This window comes from Pterocles gutturalis, unplaced genomic scaffold, assembly GCF_000699245.1.
Source record: "Pterocles gutturalis isolate BGI_N339 unplaced genomic scaffold, ASM69924v1 scaffold23342, whole genome shotgun sequence".
Taxonomy (NCBI): Eukaryota; Metazoa; Chordata; class Aves; order Pterocliformes; family Pteroclidae; genus Pterocles; species Pterocles gutturalis.
In genome coordinates, this window is record NW_010108512.1 from 3,143 (window position 1) to 27,871 (window position 24,729).

The following is a 24,729-nucleotide window of genomic DNA, read 5'->3' on the forward strand; positions in this document are numbered from 1 at the left end:
AAGGTTTCTCCCACGTTGTGTGATCCAGTTAGCAGGGACACAGCTTCAGCAGCAAGCACCAGTGCTGGACTTCAGACTGCTCTGGTGTGGAGAATTACAGAAGTAAAAATGAAGTCACTCCTGTGCACCGGATATGGACATGGTAGAGATAAATGTTGCTGCAAGTTCTCTTGAGTCTGTTGGCTTTTCTTGGCACCTGCCTATTTGCATGAAAGAGTTGCTGATGGCTTTATAGCAGATACTGAAACTTCTGAACTATTTAGGTAGCTTTAACTGTTTAGACTGAGAAAAACTAAAGTAGACTGCTCTGAAATCAAGTTTTTGTTCTAACTGTAGCCAATTCTTAGTTGTGCCCTGGCTACTTTTTTTTGGCGTAGTGGCCAATATCCATGAATCCTTATGTTTATTTAACTGAGAATTTCACAATTTGTTTCCCACAATTAATCTTTGTGATGTTTTCATTAAGGTTGGGGTTTTTTTTATTTGATTGGTTTTGGGGTTTTGTTGTTGTTGTTGGGTTTTTTTACAGCTTGATAGCTTCAGTGAAGTAACGATATTTTATACCTGGATTTTGGAGGTCATGGGAAAGGAGCCAGGCTTAGAAGGGATTTAGATTTAAATGCTGGTTTAGAGTGGAAGTTCTTTGTGGCAAAGACTCTTATTCCATCTGCACAGTACAATGGGCCCCCACAGTCAGCTGTTCTTTGGCACATCTGATAAATTATGCTTTTTGCATGGGGATTCTGATTCGGATATAAACAACATTTTTGTTGTTTCAGGACACAGGCAGGTCCTTGCTTTGGTTTTCATATGTCTTTTTAAAATTAAATTGTCCAGTCTTAACCAAAGCTCACAGACTTCTGACCTTAATGATTTTAGGGAGGCAATATGTTTGATTTTAATTTAGACCTACAAGTTGTGATGGCTTATAGGCAAACTGATGCTCAAGACATCTGACCTGGCACAGTTGTGAAACCAGGGATACAGACTGCTTCAGCAACATCAGGGAGGTCTGTTTGTCCGCCTTCAGTTCCCAACCAGATTAGTGAGGGCAGATGGGTAGATTGTACACGATTTGGATTCTAAGGAGAAAAATCTTTTCTGAACTGAGCAACCCCGTGGACAACAATTTCTCGTTCAGTTGTGAGCCTAAGGAAAATAGCTTTATTTTAGTCTTCAGGCTTAAGAAAAGAAGGAACAAAGCTGTCTTTCGTTATCCTACCATTTTTCTTTTGACAGGTTTGTGAGGGTCATGACTTAAAATCTTTCTGCAACCCTTCAAATCTCGCTTGAACTTGTATGGGATTTGTTTGGCCTGTGTTTCAACATTTGCCAATTGTTAAGCAGAAATGGTGACTACATGATGTTTTGGCATTGCCTAATAAATATCAAATGTCAGTGGAAATGTACATGTGTGCTCAGGAGTTTTAATTTGGGAGTCTCAACCGGCTCTGCGTTTCTCAGGGGTTCGCGGTGCTCTGTACTCCGTCCACCTGCTTGGTCTCCCCTGGCACATCGTTTAACTAGCTGCATTAACACACACTTCTTCATTTGGCAAAATTACTTGCTGAACTTTCTTTAACAACTGAGCTCATGGTGCCTCTCCTATAGAAGGTACATGGTGGTGATAGCAGCAGGTAGGTGTGTTCTTGGCTGAACCAGTGCGGGGAGGACAAGAGAGAATAAACAGCCGAGTCCAGCTGGTGCGGCTTATCGCGCTTAGATGAGTTGTGCCTACTGATGTGTGTGTAGCAATGGCGTATCGAAAAGGTTTGCTTGTGCCCTGTACTGAGCTGTGCATCGTCATGCTCACTTCCACAGCCATAGATGTTGCCACTTGTACAATGATTTTGTTCAAAATCTGAAATCTTGTATGTGATTGAGCTGGTAGCCGTTGCTTCTGAAATTAAAGTCTACATTTATAACTAGTGGCTGAAACATTGTTCTGTGTTGGTTAGATGGTTGCCTCTCTGCACTTTGCAGGGGCCTGCACTTTTTCTCTCTAGCTACTGAAGCAATAGCTGACCGCTTCAGAGCACCTGGTAACTCTGCAAGCATATTTTAATCTTGAACTGTGGCCACGTCTGGCGAGCATGTTCCACTTCACATTGTGCAATGTCGCTGGTAAACAAGCCTTCCAAGTGGTATTGCTGCCACCTTACGTAATTACCAAGGTTGGTTTTGGTGCCAGGCAGTACCATGACTAACTCTGTTTCAACAATAGCCCTTTGAGGGCACCTGAGAAATTATTCTGCAGTCACAGCAGTCAGATGGGCAAGCAGAGTTGTACAGACAGAGTCTAATGATGTTTATGCCACAAATAACTGATTATACACAGTGTGTATGTATGTAAATATTTCTTCCTAAGTCTCCCTAATGCATTATTTCTCTTAAAATATAGTTGGAGGAGAAAACTTTTCCTAAGTACAGAAGTATTAAGGTCTGTCTTTGTAGGAAAGTTTTGTATTGTTCCTTCTGAACTTTAACTGTCCTCCTTCGTTCCCTCATTGATGACACAGATGCTTTGTTCATGCCATCATAGTTCGTTGCCTTGAAAATGACTGATTCACACTGTAAACAGAGTTGAAGCAATACCACTAGTGTGGACCGAGAAGCTGTGGAAGTTGTTGAGCTTGTATTTTGAAGTGTAAATGGGTATTTTTTAGGCATGTAATTCAGATGATGGAGGTGGTGAGAAAAGAATAGTACTACAGTGAAAGCAGAAATAGTGGAATCGTCTGGTTTTTTGTCTTCTGTCCAAGCACAAGCCCTGTTGTCTAGGTATTCCTGTATGGACTGAACTGCCCACAAAATGGAAAATTTGTTCAGCCAAAAAAATTAACCACAATCTTGCCAAGGTCTACAAAGTCTTACTTATACTGAAATGTTAGAGTATTTTAGTAGTAATCACGGCACACCCACACTAATAAAGACTGTTGTTAGTTGGACAGTGCGATTTGCTGCATTTGAATTGTGTGTGTTTGGATGTTTTGAGGTTTTTTTGTTAGCTTTTAAGGAAGTTTCCAAATGAGATGTATGTAGTTTAATCCAGAGAAGCCAAAAAGGTTGGTATTTAAAAGAAGAGCCTTCAGAATGCTGTGTTAATATGGACAGGCATGTATTACCACCAACAGGATTTCAGGCAGTCAGGGTTGCTTAGTATTTATTTACTACAGTCATATCCTAAGGCAGATCACTTGGCTTCCTACTTGCTGTCCATCTCTGTAGACCACTGTGTGCTGTGAATAAAGCAAGGTTGGAGAGCCCACTAGAACACCGGTACAGCCAGTAATGTAAATATGACGGTGTTTTCTGATAAAGGTGAAGTCTCGGAGCCTCACTCGGATTCCGCATCACTCTAGATCAAATGTGACCGTACTGAACTGCAATCCTAATCTGTCTGCTGCATTGTAACAAGTTATATCTGGACTAACAAACACTGGTAAGATGTGTCTCCAACTACAAGTTTCAGCTCTATCTTGGGTCTGTGTCAGTCACGTTTTTCTAGTGGGGTAGCATCAACACGGATGTTTCTTGGAAACTGAGTCAAAACCAGGAACTTCACTTGGAAGCCAAATGACGCATTTGAGTTGTATTTGCTTGTTGGTAATACAGTTTGCTTGTTGGTAATACAATATGCAACTGAAAAATAGGACTGAGTTGTAGAAGCAAATACAGAGATTCTCATCTCCTTAGACTGGAATATAAATAGGAGAACTTGAGCTGGTCACTGAAGGTTTATTGATATTCTTAGGTTAGATACTGAAAAAGTACAATATAGAATCATAGAATTGTTAGGGTTGGAAGGGACCTTAAAGATCAAGTTCCAACCCCCTGCCATGGGCAGGGACACCTCCCACTAGCCCAGGTTGCTCAAAGCCTCGTCCAGCCTGGCCTTGAACCCCTCCAGGGATGGGGCATCCACAGCTTCTCTGGGCAACCTGGGACACTGCCTCACCACCCTCACAGGAAAAAGTTTCTTCCTAATATCTAATCTAAATCTGCCCTCTGTCACTTTAAAACCATTACCCCACGTCCTATCCCTTTACCCCCTGACCAAGAGCCCCTCCCCATCTCTCTTGTAGCCCCCCTTTCAGTACTGGAAGGCTGCTCTAAGGTCCCCCCAGAGCCTTCTCTTCTCCAAGCTGAACAGCCCCAACTCTCTCAGCCTGTCTTTACGTGAGAGGTGCTCCAGTCCTCTGACAGTCTTCATGGCTCTCCTCTGAACTTGCTCCAACAGGTCCGTGTCTTTCTTATGTTGGGAGTTCCAGAGCTGGACGCGGCACTCCAGGTGGGGTCTCGTAAGAGCAGAGTCGGGGAGGAGAATCACCTCCCTTAACCTGCTGGTCACACTTCTTTTGATTCAGCCCAGGACAGGGTTGGCTTTCTGGGCTGCAAGTGCACATTGTTGGGTCATGTTCAGCTTCTCATCGACCAACACTGCCAAGTCCTTCTCTTCAGGGCTGCTCAATATGTTTGAATTCCTCCTGGATGCTCTGGGAAAGGGTATGTTTCCTAAATCTTGTGTATTAAGAATGCCTTTTGTCCTATAGAAATTGCTTTGGAGAAGGAAGGCTTTGTGTTGTGTGTGCATACAGCAGTGTACACCGTTGTCTACTCCCTCAAGTCAGGATTCTGCTATTCACTATTTTCAGCTTCAGGCAAGTAGCAAGCTCTTTCTGAGCCTCAGTTACTAATTTGTTTCAAGGGGACCTTACTTTGCTCGCTTACTTCGCAGAGCAGTGGCTGAATAGTTCTTCCTTGGAGTGGTTTTCTTGGCCTGGTCCAGCATCCAGTATGAGATGGTGAGCCTAGCAGACATCTAGGAGTTTCCCTTACTGATACAGAGAAATCTCGCTGTCATGCAGTAGGGTATGGGTTGGCCTGTGTGCTTTTGAGGGAGGCCTTATGAAGATGGAGCTGCTTTCTTCACCCCCCCCCTTTTTTTTTCCTTCTGCAGATGTTATATTGGTTCGTGCTGTTTTGCACAAATCTCTGGTTTGTGTGGTGTGCTGGTGCAGCTGTGACTTCAACCTTTCAAAAAGCAGCATCCACAAATAAAATTGATGCTAAATTAATCTTACCAGATCTTGTTTCAAGGTGTTCAGCAGTACAAGGCAGCAACAGAGTCTTAATGTTTTGTGATTCCTAGAAGCTATGTGAGAGGCTATGGTACAACTCTTTTTTTCCATAGCTGAATCATTGTTTTGCTTTGAGTTGTGTGTAGGTAATTTCTTGGAAATCACAATCCAAGTTTGAATTTTCTTATGTGTCTGCTAGAGATCAGGAGTTTGTGTCTGTGGGAAAGGCTGAGGAGCTGGCTACTAAGGCCAGTAGCACTGGCAATACTGGTGGCTGTGGGCATCGAGATGGAGCTGGAGGAACATGGCAGGACGTAGAGGAACCCTAAGCTGGCAGGTCTCAAATTTGGAAAGGGAGAGATGTTCAGGACTGGGGGGCTCACAAAGGAGGGAACTGGTGAGGGATGGTGCTGGAGGAAGTGTCGGGGGGATGCAGTGGTGGGAGGTGCTGGGATGTGCTGGGGAGCTACAAGAGCAGGAATCTCTGAGCCTAAGTAGGATGAAGGCTCTGGGACAGAAAGGGTCACAGTTTACTTATGACATTCAAGTATCTGAACAATTTACTTAGTTTGAGGAGCAGCCATGTATGTTTAATCCTGTTCTCCATTCTATGTGCCTCCATTCTCTCCCTCTGATCTCCAGAATGTGGTACTATAACTCAGAAGTACAATTGCTCTTGCTTACAGTCCAGTGAAGGGCTGGATCCCTTTAAATACCAGTCCCCTTACTTGAACATTTTTTCTTCATGACACTTTTCTGCTGTTTTGATGAAGCATAGTATAGTTTGCTCACTTTATTAAAAATACATTTCTTTTCCATGCTTCATTTTGACACCTGCCTCACTGCCTAAAAGGAAATAAAATGCTTGCTGGCAAGACTCCAGACTGAGTATCTGAGATTATAAATACTTTCCTCCTACAAATTACCATTTAAATATGTTTGAGCCTAACAGTTTATTTCTAAAAAAATATGTTGTACCGCTTCCTCTCTTCCACTCTTCAGTGCCACCTAAAATAGTTTGCACTTTTTGCGTATTTCAGCAGTAGTAATTGCTGTGCATTCCTGGGCAGTAGAGAACAAGCTGCTTATGCACTGAACGAATAAGAGCACAAAATTTAGAACATGGTTGACAAAAAGGTATTGTGCAGGACAGCACAATGGAGTGGAGGAGGCTGGCAGAAGGGAGAAAACAGGAGAACTAGCTCCTTGGGAATAAATCAGTTTAAATGGGAGCAGTATCTATTCATTATTTGTGCCCACTTTCTGCAAGTGTTGTAGGGATTCAGAGTCTTTTGTCCAAGATATAAATGTGGGGTTTTTTCCTATACAAATCCTCTACCTGCTAAGTAACTAGCAGACCAGATGACGTAGTGCTGCAGAGGCTGATGCTTCTGCTATTCTCTCAGCCCCTTTCCCTAAAAGTCCAGTTACCCAAAGGCTGGATTATATAACGAATGACACCCTGGCTAACCTTGTTTTCTTGTTCTCAGTACTCCTCCTTGTTTCAGAAACTTCCTCTGTTAGTTTCATTATGTTCTTAGAACTAGAATTAAGAGGGAGGAGCTGGCTGGCAAGGAAACCAATTCCTACATCTCACTCCTGGATTTAAAAGTGTGGAGAGTCAGCAGGTCAAAAAACGTTATTTGGAGGATCATGCTTTGAAAAACGGTGTGATGTTGGGAGTGAAAAGTCAGTCATACAGAATTTGAAAACTCCAATCTTCACCTGCTTGCAGTAGAGATAAGCTAGTTGAAAACTACATTAGCCCCTCCGTCTCTTTGTCCGGTCCTTCGCATATCAGAGCTTGCTCAAAGTAGTTCAGGATTGAACAATTTCCAGTCTAATTGTGAAGCCTTTAGAGTTTGTCCATTAGAGCTCAACCTCTGCAGTATGTGTGTTAATATCCTATTGTGTGTAAATGAGGGCTAGCTGATTACTTAATCATGTTTGTATATTATCTGCTGTTACGCAGGTGTTAATCTTATAAAATGTGTTAATAACTGCTTGGTATTTACAAGTATCCATCTATTAGTCCTGCTTTGAATCTGTATTTGCATCTTGAACTCACATTCAGGGCCAAGCTTTGGTAGCTGTATATTCAACATTTACTTTCCATGTGAAACTTGGATTAACAGGGTCACTTACTTTCTGTTCCACAAGCTTCAAAGTTTGTGTCCCAATTTACAAAACCATTCCCGATCAAGATTGTTCATAAATACGCACTCCAGGCACAACCCTGTTACTGGACCAAGGCTTAGCTCTTGCAGTGCACATCCAGTTTGTTTTCTAAGCGTGTCTTCCTGGAGCTTTCCCTTGTACAGACCTTCAAAGAAGTTGGAACTTTGATCAGTAATACTTCATATTTTTGCAGAGTTTTTCATCTGTAGATTTCAACATGCTTGATGAAAAGCGGGCACATGTCACCAGGTGCCACTCTGCAAAATGAAGAAGCTGAAGAAGAAAGATTTAATTGACTGGAACAGAAATTACGCAGTGAGTCAGGGCTGGGGGCGGAACAGAATTCAGGTCTGTTGGCTCCCACTGCTGCACCCCATCCGCGGGATCGCAGTGTGGCTGTCCCAGAAGCTGTCCTGAGCTGCTCTCTGCACATTATGTTCTCATCTGCTCTCATACAGGAAACGTAGAAATTTCATTTAAACAAAGAATTAACAATCGCAAAATGAAACGCTCAGAGTCAGTAGTTCCCGTTTTCTTCCCCTGCTGCTGACTTCCTGCCATAGTTTTCTCACTCTGTAAAACAGGGTGATAGATTTCACCTACTTTGTTGGAAGAAGAGTTATTACTTTTTATTTGGATTGTGTAGGAGCTAAGTGTTCTTGCAAAGTTGTCAGAACACGTGCTTGCCTTTGGATGGGAAGAAAAGCAGCATGGTCTGAAAGGATTTCAGAATGAACAGATACTAGCTGTTCTTCAGGGCCATCTTCTTTACTGTTTTGATTATTTAAAATATTCTGTCATTAGGCACATAGAATGGGGTAACTGGTCTTTCAGGCCATCTCTGCATACCCTAGGAGTCAGCCTGCTGTTACACTAGTGAATAAAATCAATTTAACAAATAAAGAGGTTAATTTTTTTCTCTCTGGTTCTTGTCACTGTAGTTCTAGGTGTGGTTGTAACAACTCAGAACAATAGAAGTCCCCCCAGCAACTTCAAACAGGTGCTTGGGATTTTATTTTTATGTTTTAAGTAGGTGGTATTTTGTTAATCAAAAGAGCACTATGTGTGCAAACCTGACTCAGCTGTGCAGTTTGTTCTACCTTTACATTTCCTTCGGCTTGAACAGTCACATTGAAAATGAAATTGGTGGTTTTAGATTTATCCATTATACCAAAGTAACAGCTTTGCTTTTAAAGATCTTACTGTGAGTGTCTGATGTGCTTCCTAGGAAAGAACAAACCACAAAGGTATGCTCAGTGTTAGGGGTATGGGTCTGTTTGGTGGGGTGAGGGTTATGTACATAAGCCTGCTTGTTTTTAGAGTTAAATGGACTCTGAAGAGGTTAAAAGCTGCCTGGGCTGAGTGAGTGCCTGATGGCCTGTGCTGCTCAGTTGTTGCCTGCTCCTACTGCCCAGTGTTCAAAGGCTGTTAAGGCAGCTTTGTTGACAAAGCAGGGATGAATTGTCCCAAAGTCATTATTTGAGAGCAGTGACCCAAGGAAACAGAGGAACAGTTGGGCCTGTTAAACAACTTTTTTTTTTTTTTTTAAGCTCTTAGCTAAGTGATTTGATCTTTTGGTTAAAAATCTTTTGTTCTTCCAGTAGCATATGCCTTCCTAGTTTGTCTTACTGGCACCTTGTAATATGTTTTTTTTTAATGTCTGTCTCAGTTAAAGAAGCACTGAGATAAAATCCTGGGGCAGCAATTTCTTCCCTTCATTTTAGTAACTACAGCCTGAGAATCTGTTTTACTTCATATATGTGTTGTGAAGTATGGGAAGGCAGACAGGGAGTGCCAGTTACTGGGTGTTTCAGTGGGTACTCTCTGTAAGCCATCTCTCTCGCTAAATTGGTTCATGAAACCTCTAAAACATGTTGGTGAACACAGACCCCATGGTACCTTGAGGTGTTAGGGAGGCAGGTTTTCTCTTTTGCGCTTTGTAGTTCGGCTTCTTAAGCTTTGGTTAGGTGATGGCCACCTCTTTGCCCAAGCAGTCAGCAGATCACGAAGATATAAATGCTCCTTGACACAAAATCGCATGCCTTTGGTGGGAAGGTCTCTCTAGAAATGCCCCTGGGAACTTAAGGAAGGGTATTTCCCTGTTGCCATTACTCTCCAGCCTGAATGATCTTGCTCTGACAACAGTCTCTCCATAGCTTCCTTTTGATTCCACAAATTCACATAGAAGATATCTAGTATGGCCTCTTTCTTTTTTTTTTTCTTTTTTTTCTTTTTTTTCTTCCCCTTCTGCCTCCTAGCTACATTTTGGGGGGCAGAAGGAAGCTTCTGAGATAAGTGGTGACTAAATTCTGATCTCTTCTTTGTACACCAACCTCCGCTAAAGTTTTCCTGGAGAAAGTGGAGTCTATTTGTGCACAGTCATCTTTGAATGTCAGATGGACTTAATCCGGTTTGTGTTTGTCACGACTGAGTTTCTTCCAGCTTCCCTTGTCCTCCTTATGAATGATAAAGCATCTTACGCAAAGTTGAATTGCTGGATTCTCAACTGTAAGTGGGATATCTGCTAAGAGCCTTAATAGCAGCAGGTATCGAATGAATCATAGTCCATAAACTCTTCTGCTGTCTCCAGGGATGCTCCTTCCAGAGGTGGTAGCAGCAGGGATGTGAGAAAAGATAGTTGTGCGGTAGCCCATGCTGCGGACTGGTTGAAAACTCTTCAGAGCCATCGTTCCAGCTCATTTCATGTGCACTCTAACGTGTTTCCTGAAGTGGCGTTGAGGTTACTCATCCTCCTCTCCCCACTTCACACCCGCCTTGGTTTCGTGAACTGCTAATGCACCTCTTCATCGTGAAATGACAAACTTAAAAATAGATACAGCTTTACAAATCTTGTGGGGAGAGCTGGTTGTCTGTCTCTGCATCAGCTCTCTAGCTCCTGTGAGGAACCAAATAAAGGTGACTGAACCAACCATCTCTGCTCTCTGAATCATATGTCTGTGATACAGCAATATAACAGAAATGTTTGAGCAGACAGATTGGAAATGGTAAGAGGAAGCATAGAAGTGTGTAGAGTGGCAAATCCCAAGGTTATGTCCTTGTCTCCAGGGAAAACGAATCCTTCTCAAAGTTAAGGATGATTCGTCTCTTCAATGGCAGCTGAATAGAAATTGTTAGTTGGCTGGATCCACTGATGTCTACATGAAGTAATTAAAGAGTCTAGTGTAATTCAGAAGGATGTGGCCTAAATATTAATTTATTTAGAATGTCTAAATGATAGATGCTTTCAAAAAAGAGAATGATGTTAGATGTTTTCTAGCCTGTTATCAGACAGAGCTGCCTCAAGATGACTCTTAGGAAGATGAAATGGATGCTGGCATAGGCTTGACTGTCCAAGGTTGTGTTTGGCAGCTGCCTTCCTCTTTGTGTATCTTCCGCAGTGTATGTAGTTTTCATCAAAAGCAGTCTGAGGTTGGTTTTTTGAATGAAAATACATTCCTAGAAATGTACTGTGGGGCAGAGTTTTTTCTATCCATCTGAAAAACCCCCCCAGTATAATTAACAAATAGTGTTTTGACAAAAAACACCTTTTATTTTTGGAAGAACGAGTTTCTTAAAAGTTAATGTGTCTAATCTACATGGGATACATGGAATACATGTTCTTGTATTTCTTGAATGTGCCACATACATCGTGTAGTGGTAGAAATTTTCTCTTCCACGTTGTAGCTCCATTTTCTGGTGAGTCCGTAATGAATGGACTTTGTAAGGAACAGGCAAGCTCTTTGTTACATTAGTCAGGAATTTACAAGTGTGTGGAGAAATACTGACATCATTCCTTCTTGGATTCTTGATATTTGAGGCCTGCAGCCATACTCTGATGCACTTTGGTTTACAAGAAGGACTTGACAAATGGGAAAAAACCAGCAGCAATATTGTTCTTGAACATTATCTCCAGCTTGCAGGAGCTGTGCTACTTGCTGTTAAACTGGGTAAGGGCATTACCAACACATGAGCAAGGAGCAGAAGGGGAAACAAGTTTTGAAAACTGCTTTAACCAGCTCTGTGCAGTGGCAAGGAAACATTTATTGCATGAAATTATTCTCAAAAGGCCAGCCTAATCTTGTTTCTCTTTGTAAAGCAGAGAGCTTGGCCTACAAATTCAGTGTTAGCTGGTGTGCCAGGTTTCAGAGCTTGCTTTCTCAGTATACGAAAGGGTCAGTGGTTTTAGTGTGACATAGTCTTGCTTTTGAAAAGGTTCTGAAAAGACAGGCTTGTTCTGCTTTCTTACTTATGAAGCTATCTTGGGAGCGAATTAACCTGTACTGCAGATAGTTAAATATTGTGCAAGAAGAGGGAATCTCAGCAGAAATCTGAGTGATACAGCCCGTATCAATGACCCACAGCCTTGACTGCCACTGAAGAAAGGATTTATTATTTCTTTGCTCCTTTGTGCTGTGATTTAAACCTGAGATGATGTTTGACCGAGGGCTTTTGTTGATCCAGGAAGCCATCTCAGCTTGAGAACATGTATTCTTCATTTCTTCGGACAAGCAACCTGTCCCTTTGTGTTATGTGTCATAGGTGCCTTGCCTTTTTCAGTCTCCAGCCCCTCTGTTTCTCAGAGCAGTCGTGTTTCTTGCCGAGAAGGAAGCAATCATGGATGGAGTTTTTTGCTGACCCTAAGAGCCCTTTGGGACAGTTCAGGCTGTGAGACTTTACCAGTTGGCTTTTTCTTATCTGGGTTTCCCCCTGTATCTTGGAAACCATAGGGGCATCTCCCCCACACCCTTTTTCTTCTCATTATGGTATCTGATTATGATGGAGATGTTGCTGCTGCCTTGTCCAGCACTGGGTCTCCAACATGCAGCATGCTGGAGTACACTGGCTCTACAGTTCTTCAAATTTCTTATTACACTAGTAACATAGTTTTTATCATATTTTCAAAGTTAACTTTCTGTATCTGTACTTGATAATCCCCCCTTTGTCTGGTTTAACCAAATCTGCCATAAAATTTTCAGTTGTTTGGTTAACTTGGTAGTGGAGTTACTTTTCTGCTGTTACATATGTTGTACTTGCAAATCACTTCAAGCAGTTACCTGCTAACGAAGCAAATTAAACGGATGTCAAAGCTACTGATGTGTAATAAAATTAACGTGGTTGCTCACTGTGCAATGGTCTCATTATTGAGAGTGAGTAATGTCACCAGAAATTAGGGACCTCAACTTCAAATATGGTATCTGCTGAAAAATAGATGCCACTTCGAAAAGCTGGTTAATATGGGAGGTGGAGAATCAAGCGCTGTTTAACACCCACATTCTTCTGTGTGAATCACAGCCATGGACCCTTGCTGCTAAGACAAGATGACATGATGTATTTACGCCACCGTTGACCTGCTAAAGGTGTAATGTCAGCCACGATATTGATTTTTTTTTTTAATAATCTTTGACATCAGAAATGTAATTTGCTGTAATGAATGATCCTGTCCTCTAAACGCCGTCACCTTTCAGTATGTTCTGCAGAAGCACCTACGATTGAGCCAGTATGCTTCAAAAAGAAGACTATTGTTTAAATATTCAGTTTTTCCGGCGAAAAATATAATCTGCCTGAAGAACAAAAATGTTTTTCCCCTGTGTGTGAGAATTAAAGATAAATTTCTGAATCATCTGAGGAGTGGAAAGGGATGAAAATGTATCTGTTTGCTGCTGACTTACGGTGCCTGAGTTCTGTTCTGTGACCAAGTACCGCATGTGAATGTATTGTACTTGTGCTTGGCTGCTTGATTAACTGGAATCCAAAATACAGTCCAAGAGCTGCAAAACAATCTTTCCTTGAGTTAAATCAGTAAAAGTAGACCTTGCAGAAGGGTACATGAAAACATCCCACTGCTGCTTGGTCCAGAGTTGTGTTCCAGTGCTCTACAGACAGAGCTGAAGCATCTGCTGTGTGTCTGCAGCGGGTCCGCGCAGTGAGTCAGTAGCAGAGGGAGCTTTAGAAGCTGTGCTCTGAGTGTCTGCCCTGGGTGACATGGCCAGTGCATCGCTCCTGGGTTCACTCCCTGTTCTGTGCAGGGAGCGGTGGGCACACTTGAGGGTTACAAGAAAGGCTGTGAACTGAAGGAGGGATTAGTGTTCTGCCTTCTCTGATATTAACTCCTTTAGGTATCAGAGTTTCCCTTTGCTACAAAATGTTAAAATGTAACCACCATCTAGTTAGTTATACTGACAAGTATTATTTTTTTTTTAATTGCTTTAAGTTCTTTGCTTCTTGCTCACCAAGAAGTTAACAACATCTTACAGAGGTGTTACTGTAGTATTTTATTGAAGCTCTTTTCAAACTCCAAATATGTCAGAGAGGATTTTTCTGTTTGGAAAGGTGGAAATGTTCAGTGAAATAATGTATTTATTTCTTCATTTCCTGAAATATTTCAGATCCAGACTTGAAACTGTTCAGGTGTATATAAAGCATGCCCTGGCAGGAAGCCCTGCCTGTAGCAGCTCCTACTGAGGGAGTGAGCTCATCCCCGTTCTCAGGGCAGGCACTTGAAGGATCTACTCTAGAAGAAAATGCAGTGTTTGGGTAGACATCTTCTGCCCTTCCTGTCACCAATCTTGCGAGGCCAACCAGATAGATTGGAAAGGAAAGTCAGGAACCACCCCAGGGCTGATGATGTCAACTTGCTCCATTCTGTTGGGTTTGACCTACTATTGCCTCTGTGTAGCCAGCCTTGGATGTGATTGTTTGTGACTGTCCCACTCGGATGAGCACTACTGCATCTGCCTCTGGCTTGTTAAACACTTTGATGCTTTCCATGGCTCTAGGAGATCCTGAAATTGAATAGGAAGAACATACACTTCTAAATGAAGAAAAAAAAAAGTTTGAATAGCAGTAGCCCATATTAGTCTACATATAGCTTTTGAAGTCCATCCAATACTTACTGACACTTGAAATCTGCTATCCTTTTGTTTGGCTCCTTTGAGGTGCCCCCAATCTGCAATTGTACTTCGCTGTCCACTTGTGCAACTGCAATAAGATGAGACCAAATGCGTAATTGCTGTGTTTGTGAGTGGACTGTTGCACACTTGTCCATCAGAGAGCCAGAGTTCTGCCTCAGACCTCGCTTAATCACGCTAAGGTTTGTGAATTGTCTGAACCTATTCAAGAATAATCCTTGTGCTGCTCTTCTTTACAGTGCTGTTTGACCAGTTTGTTGACATTCCTGTCAGGGAGGTGAGAAAGTTTTTGGTTATGTCCTTTCAGCGTTGGAGAAAAAAGGACTGTAGCATTCATAGAATCATAGAATAATAGAATCATAGAATGACCCGGGTTGGAAGGGACCTCAAGGATCATGTAGTTCCAACCCCCCTGCCTGGCAGGGCCACCAAACATACACATTTACTAGATCAGGTTGCCCAGGGCCCCGTCCAACCTGGCCTTGAACACCTCCAAGGATGGGGCATCCACAACCTCCCTGGGCAGCCTGTTCCAGGGCCTAACCACTCTCCTAGTAAAGAACTTCCCCCTAACATCCAACCTAAATCTTCCCTCCTTCAACTTGTATCCATTTCCCCTAGTCCTGCTATTGTCGGCCCTTTCAAAGAGTTTACTCCCCTCCTGGGTGTAGATTCCCTTCAGGTATTGAAAGGCTGCAATGAGGTCACCCCGCAGCCTTCTCTTCCCCAGGCTGAACAAGCCTAACTCCCTCAGCCTGTCCTCATAGGGGAGGTGCTCCAGCCCCCTGATCGTCTTCGTGGCCCTCCTCTGGACCCTCTCCAAAATCTCTATGTCTTTCTTGTACTGAGGGCTCCACACCTGGACACAGTACTCCAGATGGGGCCTCACAAGAGCCGAGTAGAGAGGGACAATCACCTCCCTCTCCCTGCTGACCACCCCTCTCCTGATGGAGCCCAGGATCCCATTTGCTTTCTGAGCATTCCCTGATGGTAGTTGTGAATGTTGGTTCCTGTGAAATTCTGACATTGCTGAACAGCCTTTTTAAAATTTCTTTGTTTGCAACCGTGCTCTCCATTGAAAGAAAAGACAATAGATACACTAGATGTGTCAGGAATTTCCTTTGTTATACTGATGACAGGCTAGTTCTATCTTTAGCCTTGTATTCCGGTATTGCAAGGTCCAACCCTCCGTTTATGAGGATAGGTATGAACTGGAGGAAGAGCTTTCCTAGCAAAAACTTTGTTGCTTGTACTCTGCAGCTATATCAGTTGATTGACTCAAATATGTTACTTTGCCTTGCAAGTCTTGCCCTTCTGAGTGAAGGCAGAAGGTTGCCAGACGCTAGATATAAATAACATGCTGGTCGTCCTATGGAAACTCTATGTGTGTTTGCTTTGTAAGCATAAGGTAATGTATTCCTGTGTGAAAGCGGGGTAGACTGCTGCTCAGTGCTGCAGGTTAAGAGCTCATTTAGCAGTTCCTGCAAGGCAGTGAACACGCTGTAGATCTGCACCCTGGTTTCCCATGGTCGTTGTGGATATGATTACAAGACTATCAAAGTGGAAATTCACCGTGTAGTACAGTGCGTCTCGCTGTGTTATGAGCTGGCGAGTATAACCTTTCTGAACATCCAGTCTTCCTCCAGCATTACTAATATCTTCCACTGCTTTGAATGTGCCAGTATCAGAAATCTGCAAGGCAGCTTTTGCAATATATAGAGCACGAGGTTCCTCTCTGTTCACAGGGTACAAATACTCTTCCAAGTGACCAATGCCTCAGGAACCTGGAGGCTTATTGGAATTTTTACTGCAGGTGCTCGCAGGAACATCTGACCTGAGGGCAAGTAAAACCTGTTCCCCTTTACAGTGCGTAAAACTCCATGGCCTCCTCCCTCATACATTATAAATCATCTATGGTGTCTAATCCTCGTTCTTTTCTCTTCTCAGGACAGTATAAGTGATCCCCTGAAATTGCCTTGAGCTCTGTAATGTAGGCAAGAAGCTGGTGGCAAAAAGAGGGGAGTTTGTCTGGTGGAGTCTAGAAGTTAATCAGACTTGTAACCCTTAGGACTGACAGGAGCTAGGGCTTTCACAAATCTCTGATTTCTTGGGACTTAGGATCTCCTGTTACAATAACTCTTGTCAACATCACAGATTTGTTTGAGAAGTTTGCTGGGTTTACTTATTTATTAGAATTTTATGTAATTAATGAGACATTCTTTGGGGTTCCATCCTCTACTTACTGCTGGGATCACATACCTTGTGTCTCACAGGCATACTTTTCAAGCTATCATTGAATCCTCTACAATTTTTATCTTCTTTTAACTTAGGGTTTAAATCAGAGTTAACAAGATAGCTCTGTTCCTTGGCCATGACAGCACCTCCGTCATTCTCTTCAAAGTTTAGTGTCTTGCTATCCTTTTGAGCTTTCAACTTGCTTTTCTCTGAATGCATAAACTCAACTACTGTTTGCACCATCCTGGGTTGGACTTTTTTAAGTTTTAAATTGTACTTAAATTGTACTTTCTCAAGCTGTGGCCAGTATCAAATGCTTTATGGGAAGGTGCCTGGTACCCTGAAGAATATTTTTACTTTACCAAAATATAAACCCTTCTAATCCAGACCACATGTTTTCCAAGGAGGTGAATGTTCTCCCAGGATACATGAGCATACCCAATTCTTTTTCTTTTGGTTTGGTAGTCTCTTGGACTTACTGTTAATGTGCGTCAGTGAGCAAAAGCTAGCCAGTAGTGTTTGTCTCAGATTCCAAACCTATCTCTTTCCGTTCCCTTGCTGTTAATGTGTTTTTGATAGTTTCAGCATCCTTCTGCAAGCTTAAATACACCTCCCCTGGCTGCCTTCCCTTCTGCTGATAGAGAACCAGAGTCAGGTTCTTGATGTCATCCTTCAGGCTTCTGTGTTCATCCATGAGATCTCAGCTGAGCTTCCCTCCTTCCTCCCTACCATCCAGTCTGCTCTCATTGCCTCTTTTGCATATGTTGTCAGCTCTTAATTGTTATTCCTTAGTGTCTGTCCTTATCTAAAAATGTGTTCATTCTACAAAACAAAGCTGTTAAAGCTTTATGCAGTCCTCCTGGTTGTTCTGTGCTACTCTTGTATGTGTCCCTAGGTTGTAAGTTCAAGCCGGGGATGCTGTTTGCCTGCAGTTCCTTGCCGAGCAAGCTGTGTACGCTTCCTGTGCTCATATATCCAGTGATCCTTAAAGAGCTTTAATGGCCTCATGTGACAAGTGTTGCGAGTATGCTGTACTGTGCTTGCAGGGAGGCTTGAGCCTCTGAGTATAGACCCGAGAGTTCTCAAAACTCCAGGCAAATCAGTTCCAGAGCCTTGCTTAAAGTCCTTTTTAGCTGTGTCGTGGCAGTAGAAGAGAGAGGGAACGTAACGTTGTTGTAGAAGAGATGGGAAGCAGAATAGCACAGAGAAGGTGGACAGCCTTTTAAGCACTTAAAGCCAGGCAATAAATGTGGCTGGGAGCCATTGATTGCTTTCTGTAGTGTCTTTGCCTATTCCTAGCTGACTTACGCTATGTAAAACTTAATTTGTGGGGTTTGGGTATGATTAAAGTGGCATTATGAGAGGGCAGAACCCTCCCATGATATCAACTTTCCACTGAGTTATTTAAAAAGCTAGGTTTTTTTTTTTTAATCCTGTGATGGGTCATCGTTTTAAAACTAGTAAATTTTCTCATTGTAAGAACAAACATCCTTTTATAGTATCCACATGCTGCTGTTTTTACTGGATCCTGCATAGAGCTATTTCCTATTTCTAATTGTTCACTCACACTCGACAGCTCTGGCGTGTTCATGTGCTTGCTCTCTCTCTTTCTTTCTTTCTCTCTCAGCTTTTCTCGCCTTGTTCTATTATTGTGACTTGGGCGAGACGACGCCAGCTTTCAGTGTTCGTTGGGCTGCGAGGAGGAATGATCAGCTACTTCCTCTGCCTGCGAGAGCATGATGTCAGCAGCTACTCTGGGTTGCTTTACCATCTGCTGCTGCTGTTGCTTTGGTGTGTGTGGAAAGAATGTAAACAGCACTTTCCAGATGTTCTCAGGGCAGCTGGAGAGCCATAAATGGACTGTTTGGTTCAGGAGTGTTACTAGTCTATTTAGGACATGGCAGTGAATAGAGTCATAAAAACATATAGCTCCATGCGTATCCCGTGCACAATCACAGTGGGTGGTTGGAACGATTAAGTGATTGCATAGCTTGTTCAGGATTTGAGCTGGGCAAGTGAACTGTCTATAGACCTGCTCCCGTTCCCTCTCTTACCCTTTATTCCTCCAGCTTCAACTCCCGAATGAAACACAGCAACAATGTCTGAATCTCATGCAAGGCAAATACGGTTTTGTTCACGCAGATTGCCTCCAAGTTGTAAGTGATCTCAACAGATGAAGAGTGAAGAAAAGAAAGATGATCTGGTTTTTAAACTCAGTGTAATATTTGCTGTAGTAGGAAGGAGTGAATAAACATGGGGGTGTTTCTTCTTGGTGCAGTATACAGTAGGAATTTGGGAGCTGGCAGCGCTCATGCCTCTCCAGGGCTGGAAAAAAGCATCAATCTCACCCACTTGTGGTATATCCAAAAAAAGTCTATTTGGGGGAGAACCAGTCACTTCCTTCTCTAGGGTGTGTGTGTGTTTTTAATGCATTAATTAATTTTTATTGAGTGGTGGAAAAACTGATGTCAGAGCTACATTGCGGCTGGACGTGCAGGAACACAAGGTTGTAGGAAATAATACAGCTAACATCGTAAGGGCAGTGAAAGTTTAACCATGGAGGGTTTAAAATAGTAAAGCTGAGCCATATGGATATTAAAAGATATGACTGAATCAAAATAACAATCTAATATTAAACTAAGTTTTGCTGGGGGAGCAGCAAACTTTTTGGGTTAATTTTTCTTGTGTATCCAGCGTCTAAGGGAAGGTTTCTTTATCTCAACACCTTGATCTCTGACTTTGGTGTTGTTGGTTTCTGGCTATTGCAGGATACAGACTACAAGGGGCAATATAGGTTCTGTCTCACTGTTCTGGGGTTTTTTTTTTGACAGACCTCTCTATTCAGGAGTCTGTAGACTATCTTTTTCCTTTTACGGTGGTCTATAAACTTGTCCAGCGTGACTTCTTCCCTGGCACCTCTCACAGTTCAGATTGCACAGATCCATGACAGCAAGGCGGAGGGAGGTGAAGCCAAGTGCTTTCGAAATTGGAGCCAAGTGCTTTGGAAATTGGAGCCAAGAAGGAGCGCAGTTACATAATTGTACAAAAGAAAAAGGATTTTTCCTTCTCATATCCTCCTGCAAACTGAAAAAATGTTGTTGGAAAGCTGTACAGAAAAACTTCAGCATCATTCATCCCTGTAGGGACATGAAGTGTATTGAAATGTTCCACCTGTTTTATGGCTGTTGCTTTTCCTCTTTCAGGTTTGACATCTACAGGAAGGTGCCAAAAGACCTTACACAGCCAACCTACACAGGGGCTATTAGTAAGTAACACTTCTTTTTGATGTCCTTGCATACCCCTGGTCTAAAATTAAAGATCATTTGGCTTCTCCGTCTCCAGGAATTTTTTTTAAAAGGATATGAAACACTGGAAAGGGTATCCTTTGTTGCTGACACAGCTCATTTTGCCCAGCCTGTCAGGTCGTACTAAATGGCGGAGTAGCATGGATTCAGAATCTCAACAGCAAAAAAGTGGTAAAGATATATTGTCATGAAAGGGAGCTCCTAAAAGCTAAGAGCTGAAATACTCTGCTGGCTGCTGAAGTAGCTAGAGAGCTTTTGGCTAGTGTCTTCCCATGAACAGAAGCTGTGAGTCTGCTCCAAACACTGGTGGAGGGGATGACTGGATTTTTTTACCACTCTCTGATAGGCATCCCCTTGGTCAGGGTGAAAAACATCTGGTAACACTTGGATTCACAGTTACTGTGCCCAGGCACTTGCTTGCTGAAGAGACTTGAGCAAACTACTGCAAACAGGGAATCCTGGTTCTGGATCAGTAAGGAGCAGTGTGGGTGGCAATATGCGGTGGCCAGAGGTGAGGATGATGTGGGAAACACATATTTCTCTCACAGGATAGCCAAGGGATTCATCTGATGTTGTAGGTGGGACTAATGAACAGTGATCTTATTTTGTTGTTATTTGTCATGCTTTTAACAAAGAAAAATTGCTTGGTCAGAAACCACCGATAGGGATCCACTCTCACTCCGGTGTATCAATACGTAGACTTTGGCTGATACAAATCTCTTGCCTTGGGCCCCTTTTCCTTCCTTCCTCCTCCTGAGAGAGGCTGTAGGCTGAGTAATGCAATTTCCCACAACTATGCAGTGAGCGCACTGTGCAGAGTGGTAAACATTGATCAGGTTGATCCTGCCAGGGCTGTAATTAGACGCCTAATGCAGCTTTCCTGTTCCATTGAACAGGGACTTCCTTTGATCGTGTAGCTGTGCTCCATTCATCCATTCTTGTAGATGGGTCAGTAGCCTTGTATGTCATTGCTGACGTGAGTGATGTCATATCCCTTGGTGACAGCAGGCATCAAATAGAACTGAGTCAGTGGTAGTGAATCAACAGACACAAAAGAAAGCTCTTTGTGAGCTAAAGAAACTTCTCACACCTCACTGTGAGGATGGTCGAAGACTGGAATAGGTTGCCCAGAGTTGTGCGGAGTCTCCGTCCTTGGAGATACTCAGAACAACTAGACCCGTCCCTGAGCAACCTGCTTTAGCTGCCCCTGCTTTGAGCAGGGGAGTTGGACAGGATGAGAGGCCCCTGCCTGCCTCAACCGTTCTGTGCTTCTGTGAAGACAGGACCTTACTCTCAATATTTACTTTCAGAGAGTCCTTGTCCTCTGCATTCTGACCACTGAATTACTTGTATGTTGACTGGCTTTCAGATTTGCTGGAACCATGAACAAAGGGCTTGAATAAAACTGTTTGCTAATTTAGAGGCGTATGAGATTTAGTGTTCTGAAAGAACACTTTGAACTTGTTAGTGATCCTGCCTTCTCTTCTGTTTTGGAAACTAAGAGTTCCCACACTATAACTAGGCTCCCTTTGAGAATTTCTCTTGTTATGAATCACCTGCAAAAGAGTATGTTTTAGAAACAAAAAAACCATCAAAGGCCGTCCAGTCTTACGCTTTCTGATCTGCAGTAAACATCTCAAGCGATAAGTCTGTCGTGGGAAGGCTTGAAGGCTGTGACTCTTACTTAAAATTATTAGCTGACTTATTTCTCTCTATTGTTATTTGCACCTTCTCAGGCTTTGATTTCTTCTCTAACTGGTTCTCCTTCTTTTTGTCAGAGTGTTTTTAGACAGGGCTGATACAAGCTTTTGAACCACACAGTCAGCCAGCAAACTCTGGTGGCTTTGCAGGTGAGGATCTTATGTGCAGCTTTCCTAATGGGCTTTCTGTCTCACCGAGCCTGGGACTTGTAATTTGAAAGCCAGTAATTGTGCATGTTGTAGGAGGCTGTGAATGAGACCAGCCCATTGCCAGGCCAGTTTGAAGCCTGGGAAGATTGCATGATTTTGTGATAAAAGCTTTAGGGAAGTCATCTTAGGGGCTTGGGGGTAGGGGAAGGCTCTGCCTCATAAAAAAAAAATCTCTAAGGGTCTAGTAAATATGTGAAACAATTATGGTTGCTACTATGTTCTAGCTTTCTTTAAGTCTTGCAAGGTTTACAGAGCAGATATAAAACAGCCGATAGTAGCTGACTATTAATTCAGGCCTTTCCCACATGATTTCTGCTGAAATTGTAGTTCAGTGTCACTTCTGGTTCTGAAGGCTTTCTGGAATAGGAATGGATTTACTGCAGGATTCCTACAACTGGATTTGGATTGTAAAAAAGACTTTTTTTGAAAAATTTCAGGTTTGTTACGGAAGGAAGAATAGGTCAGATTCCAGAAGAAAAGAGGTAGAGTGTACCAGCTCTGCCTCTGACCACCAGGGCTAAAGTGGGCAGCTCCTCTAGGAAGGAAGCAGCTCAGGGAGAGTAAGTGTTAGGGTATTTTGGTGGAGAAGAGCAGGCAATCTCGAACACAAGGAAGCCAAGTGGAGGGTTATTGAGGCTTTCTGCTATATATGGTTTTGTAATTTCAAAAGTTACAGTGAGCACGGCATACAAGATATTTCAGATCTGTGTAACAACCCTTCCAGCTACTAAAAATTAGTACAAGAACAGTCCACTGCACTTTGCTGGAGTAGGTTTGTGTAGAACAACATACCCACTGCTGTGGGCTTCTCTGAAAAGTGTGCAGAACTTACTCATTCTTTTTTCTCCAGAAAAATCTCTTCTTTCAGGCAGCATTGCGATCCCTGTGCCACTCAGCCAGACATGCCATTGTTGTCCCTCTTCCACCAGATGCTTGTGCCAGTCTTTGCAGGCCTTCCTCTCCCTGTGTAACATGTCTGTGATGCCAGTACACGGCCGTTCTAACAGATCTGACTAACGTGGTGATAACTTGGCCATGTTTGGGTATGTAAGCAGCAGCAGCACATGCCCTGGCTGGCTGACAGTTGGCATCTGGCTGGACAGGAGCAGTCTGGCTTCTCGAGAGAGGGGCCTGCAACTCAGACAGCTGCTGTAGCAATCCTGCTATTTAACAGTCAGTGTGGATGCATAGTTTGCATGCACATGTTGTATGCACACATGGTAATGTTATCCAGAAATACTCTGTGCTGTTTGGAGGCTGGAGTTTTAAATACACATCAGGAAATATCAAAGTTATGATTCACATGGCATCTGTAACAAGACCCGTTCCTTGCACTTCTTAGCAGTTTGCTCCATTGACCAATAAATACTATTAATTTTATGCCTTAATATAGACATGGATCCACATTCTCTCTCTGTATGATGTGTTAAACATTTCGCGTTTCTTTCATTTCTTGTGGGGTGGGGAGGAAGAGTCAAGCATGTACATAGATGGGGGTATGTATCAGGAGGGATAAGTACAAAAAGATTAGGTTGTCGAAACTGGTGTAAGGAAAAAAAAGCTTGGGAGAATTTCCCATCCTTTTGGGGTTACTGATTAGCCAACAGCAGTGTGTTCCAGTGTGTCTAGCACCAGAAACCTTCAGTGTTTTGATCATGTTATCATATCAGAGTTTTAAGAAACGTGTCTTAGATGGTCCTTCGAGCTCTGTGGGAACATTGCAGTGCTCTTGCAGTTAAGCTAAGCTTTATGCATTAATTGTTTTATTCTGTCTGATCCTAGCCTTTAATCTACTTTTCCAAATAATAGAGTTGTCAAATGTGGGTGGCAGGAACTGCACATTTGCATGGAAGCAGGTAAAGGTCTTCACCATGAAATAAGTAGCTGAAGCACTGTGTGGATAAGTTCTTATGCTGGGAACGTCGTATAGGCCTGCAGCTCCATGCTAAGGAGGGGAGCTCATGTTCTGTGTCTGAACAAATGTTAGCCCAAAAGACAGTTTAACGCATAAGACTTTTACAGAAGTCTCATGACAAAGACACCCCCCTGCCCTGAAAATGTGTTTTTACAGGAAGAGTTTAACATTAGAGCGACCATGTCAGCTAGGCCAGTGCAAACGTCCGTGTAGCCTAGTATCCTCTTGCCAGGGGTGGTCAGCAGCAGATGCCCAAGAAACAGCACGAGGACAGGTTAACCACGTTGCCAGGCATCGGTCAGTTGGCAGTTCTGAACTTCCTGAGCTAGAGGTGGTTCCTTTGTGTTTAGTACCCCTCAATGGATTTCTTCTTCAGGGCATCTCTGATTCCTTTTTGAAATCTTACAGACTGTTTTTTGTAGGCATCCACAAAATCCATAGTCAAGAAGTTTCAGAATTTAGTTAGGTGTTGTGTAAAGGAAAACCTCTTGTTTTAACCTCTCCCTTCCCTCTCATTCCCATACTGGAAGAGACAGTGATGGTTGTTCCATGTTCATGTCCTTCAGGCTGCTCGTGATTTTGTATACCTGTCTCATGTCCACCCTCAGTAATCTCTTTTACAGGTTGAAAACTCACTACATGATTTGAAGACTATCAAAAGCATTGACGAGCTTTGAAAGTCAGTCCCTGCCAGGTGTTTCAGGGCATTCTTGTGGGATTTTTTAGATATAGGTCAGTGGAATTTTACTGTTCTGTATTTGTAGGTATTGTCACAAGCCTTCACTGCAAAAGCTGAATTGGAACAGGGACTTGAGGGAGAAAATACTTTGTATACTGGAAAAGGAGAAGATAATTTAACAATGGAAATGGCAGAGAAGAAAGTTAAAAAATTGGAAGAGAGAGGAGGCTCTAGGAGAGAATGTACAGTTAGTAGCACCAGGATTGCGTAGAAGTGCTGGAGAGCAGAGAGGTCTGGCTGATGCTGTGGAAAGCCTTTACAGGATGATAACAAACAGAAAGGAATATGGGAAGCAATTAAAGGAGAAAGGTTTGTCTATGTCAGACGCTCTCCCCTGCACACTGCCAAAGATCAGAGATCTTGTGTCTCTGCTGTTTGGTGATTAACAGTAAGAAACACTGGATCAACTAGTCTTGTGCCTAGGTTGCTTTTTTTTGTGCTCTTATGTAGGTGTATAT

The 24,729-nt window shown here is 42.8% G+C and overlaps 1 protein-coding gene across 1 annotated transcript in view; it reads left to right on the forward strand.

Annotated features, from left to right (window-relative positions):
• Positions 1-18,029: 18,029 nt before the first annotated feature.
• Positions 18,030-24,729, forward strand: part of ERGIC1 (endoplasmic reticulum-golgi intermediate compartment (ERGIC) 1) — a gene marked incomplete at its 5' end in the record, with an annotated part of 36,911 nt that continues 30,211 nt past the window's right edge. The window contains 2 exons of the mRNA XM_010072673.1: positions 18,030-18,193; positions 19,606-19,667. Coding sequence (XP_010070975.1) covers positions 18,030-18,193; positions 19,606-19,667 — 226 coding nt within the window. The remainder of the gene's footprint in view (positions 18,194-19,605; positions 19,668-24,729) is intronic.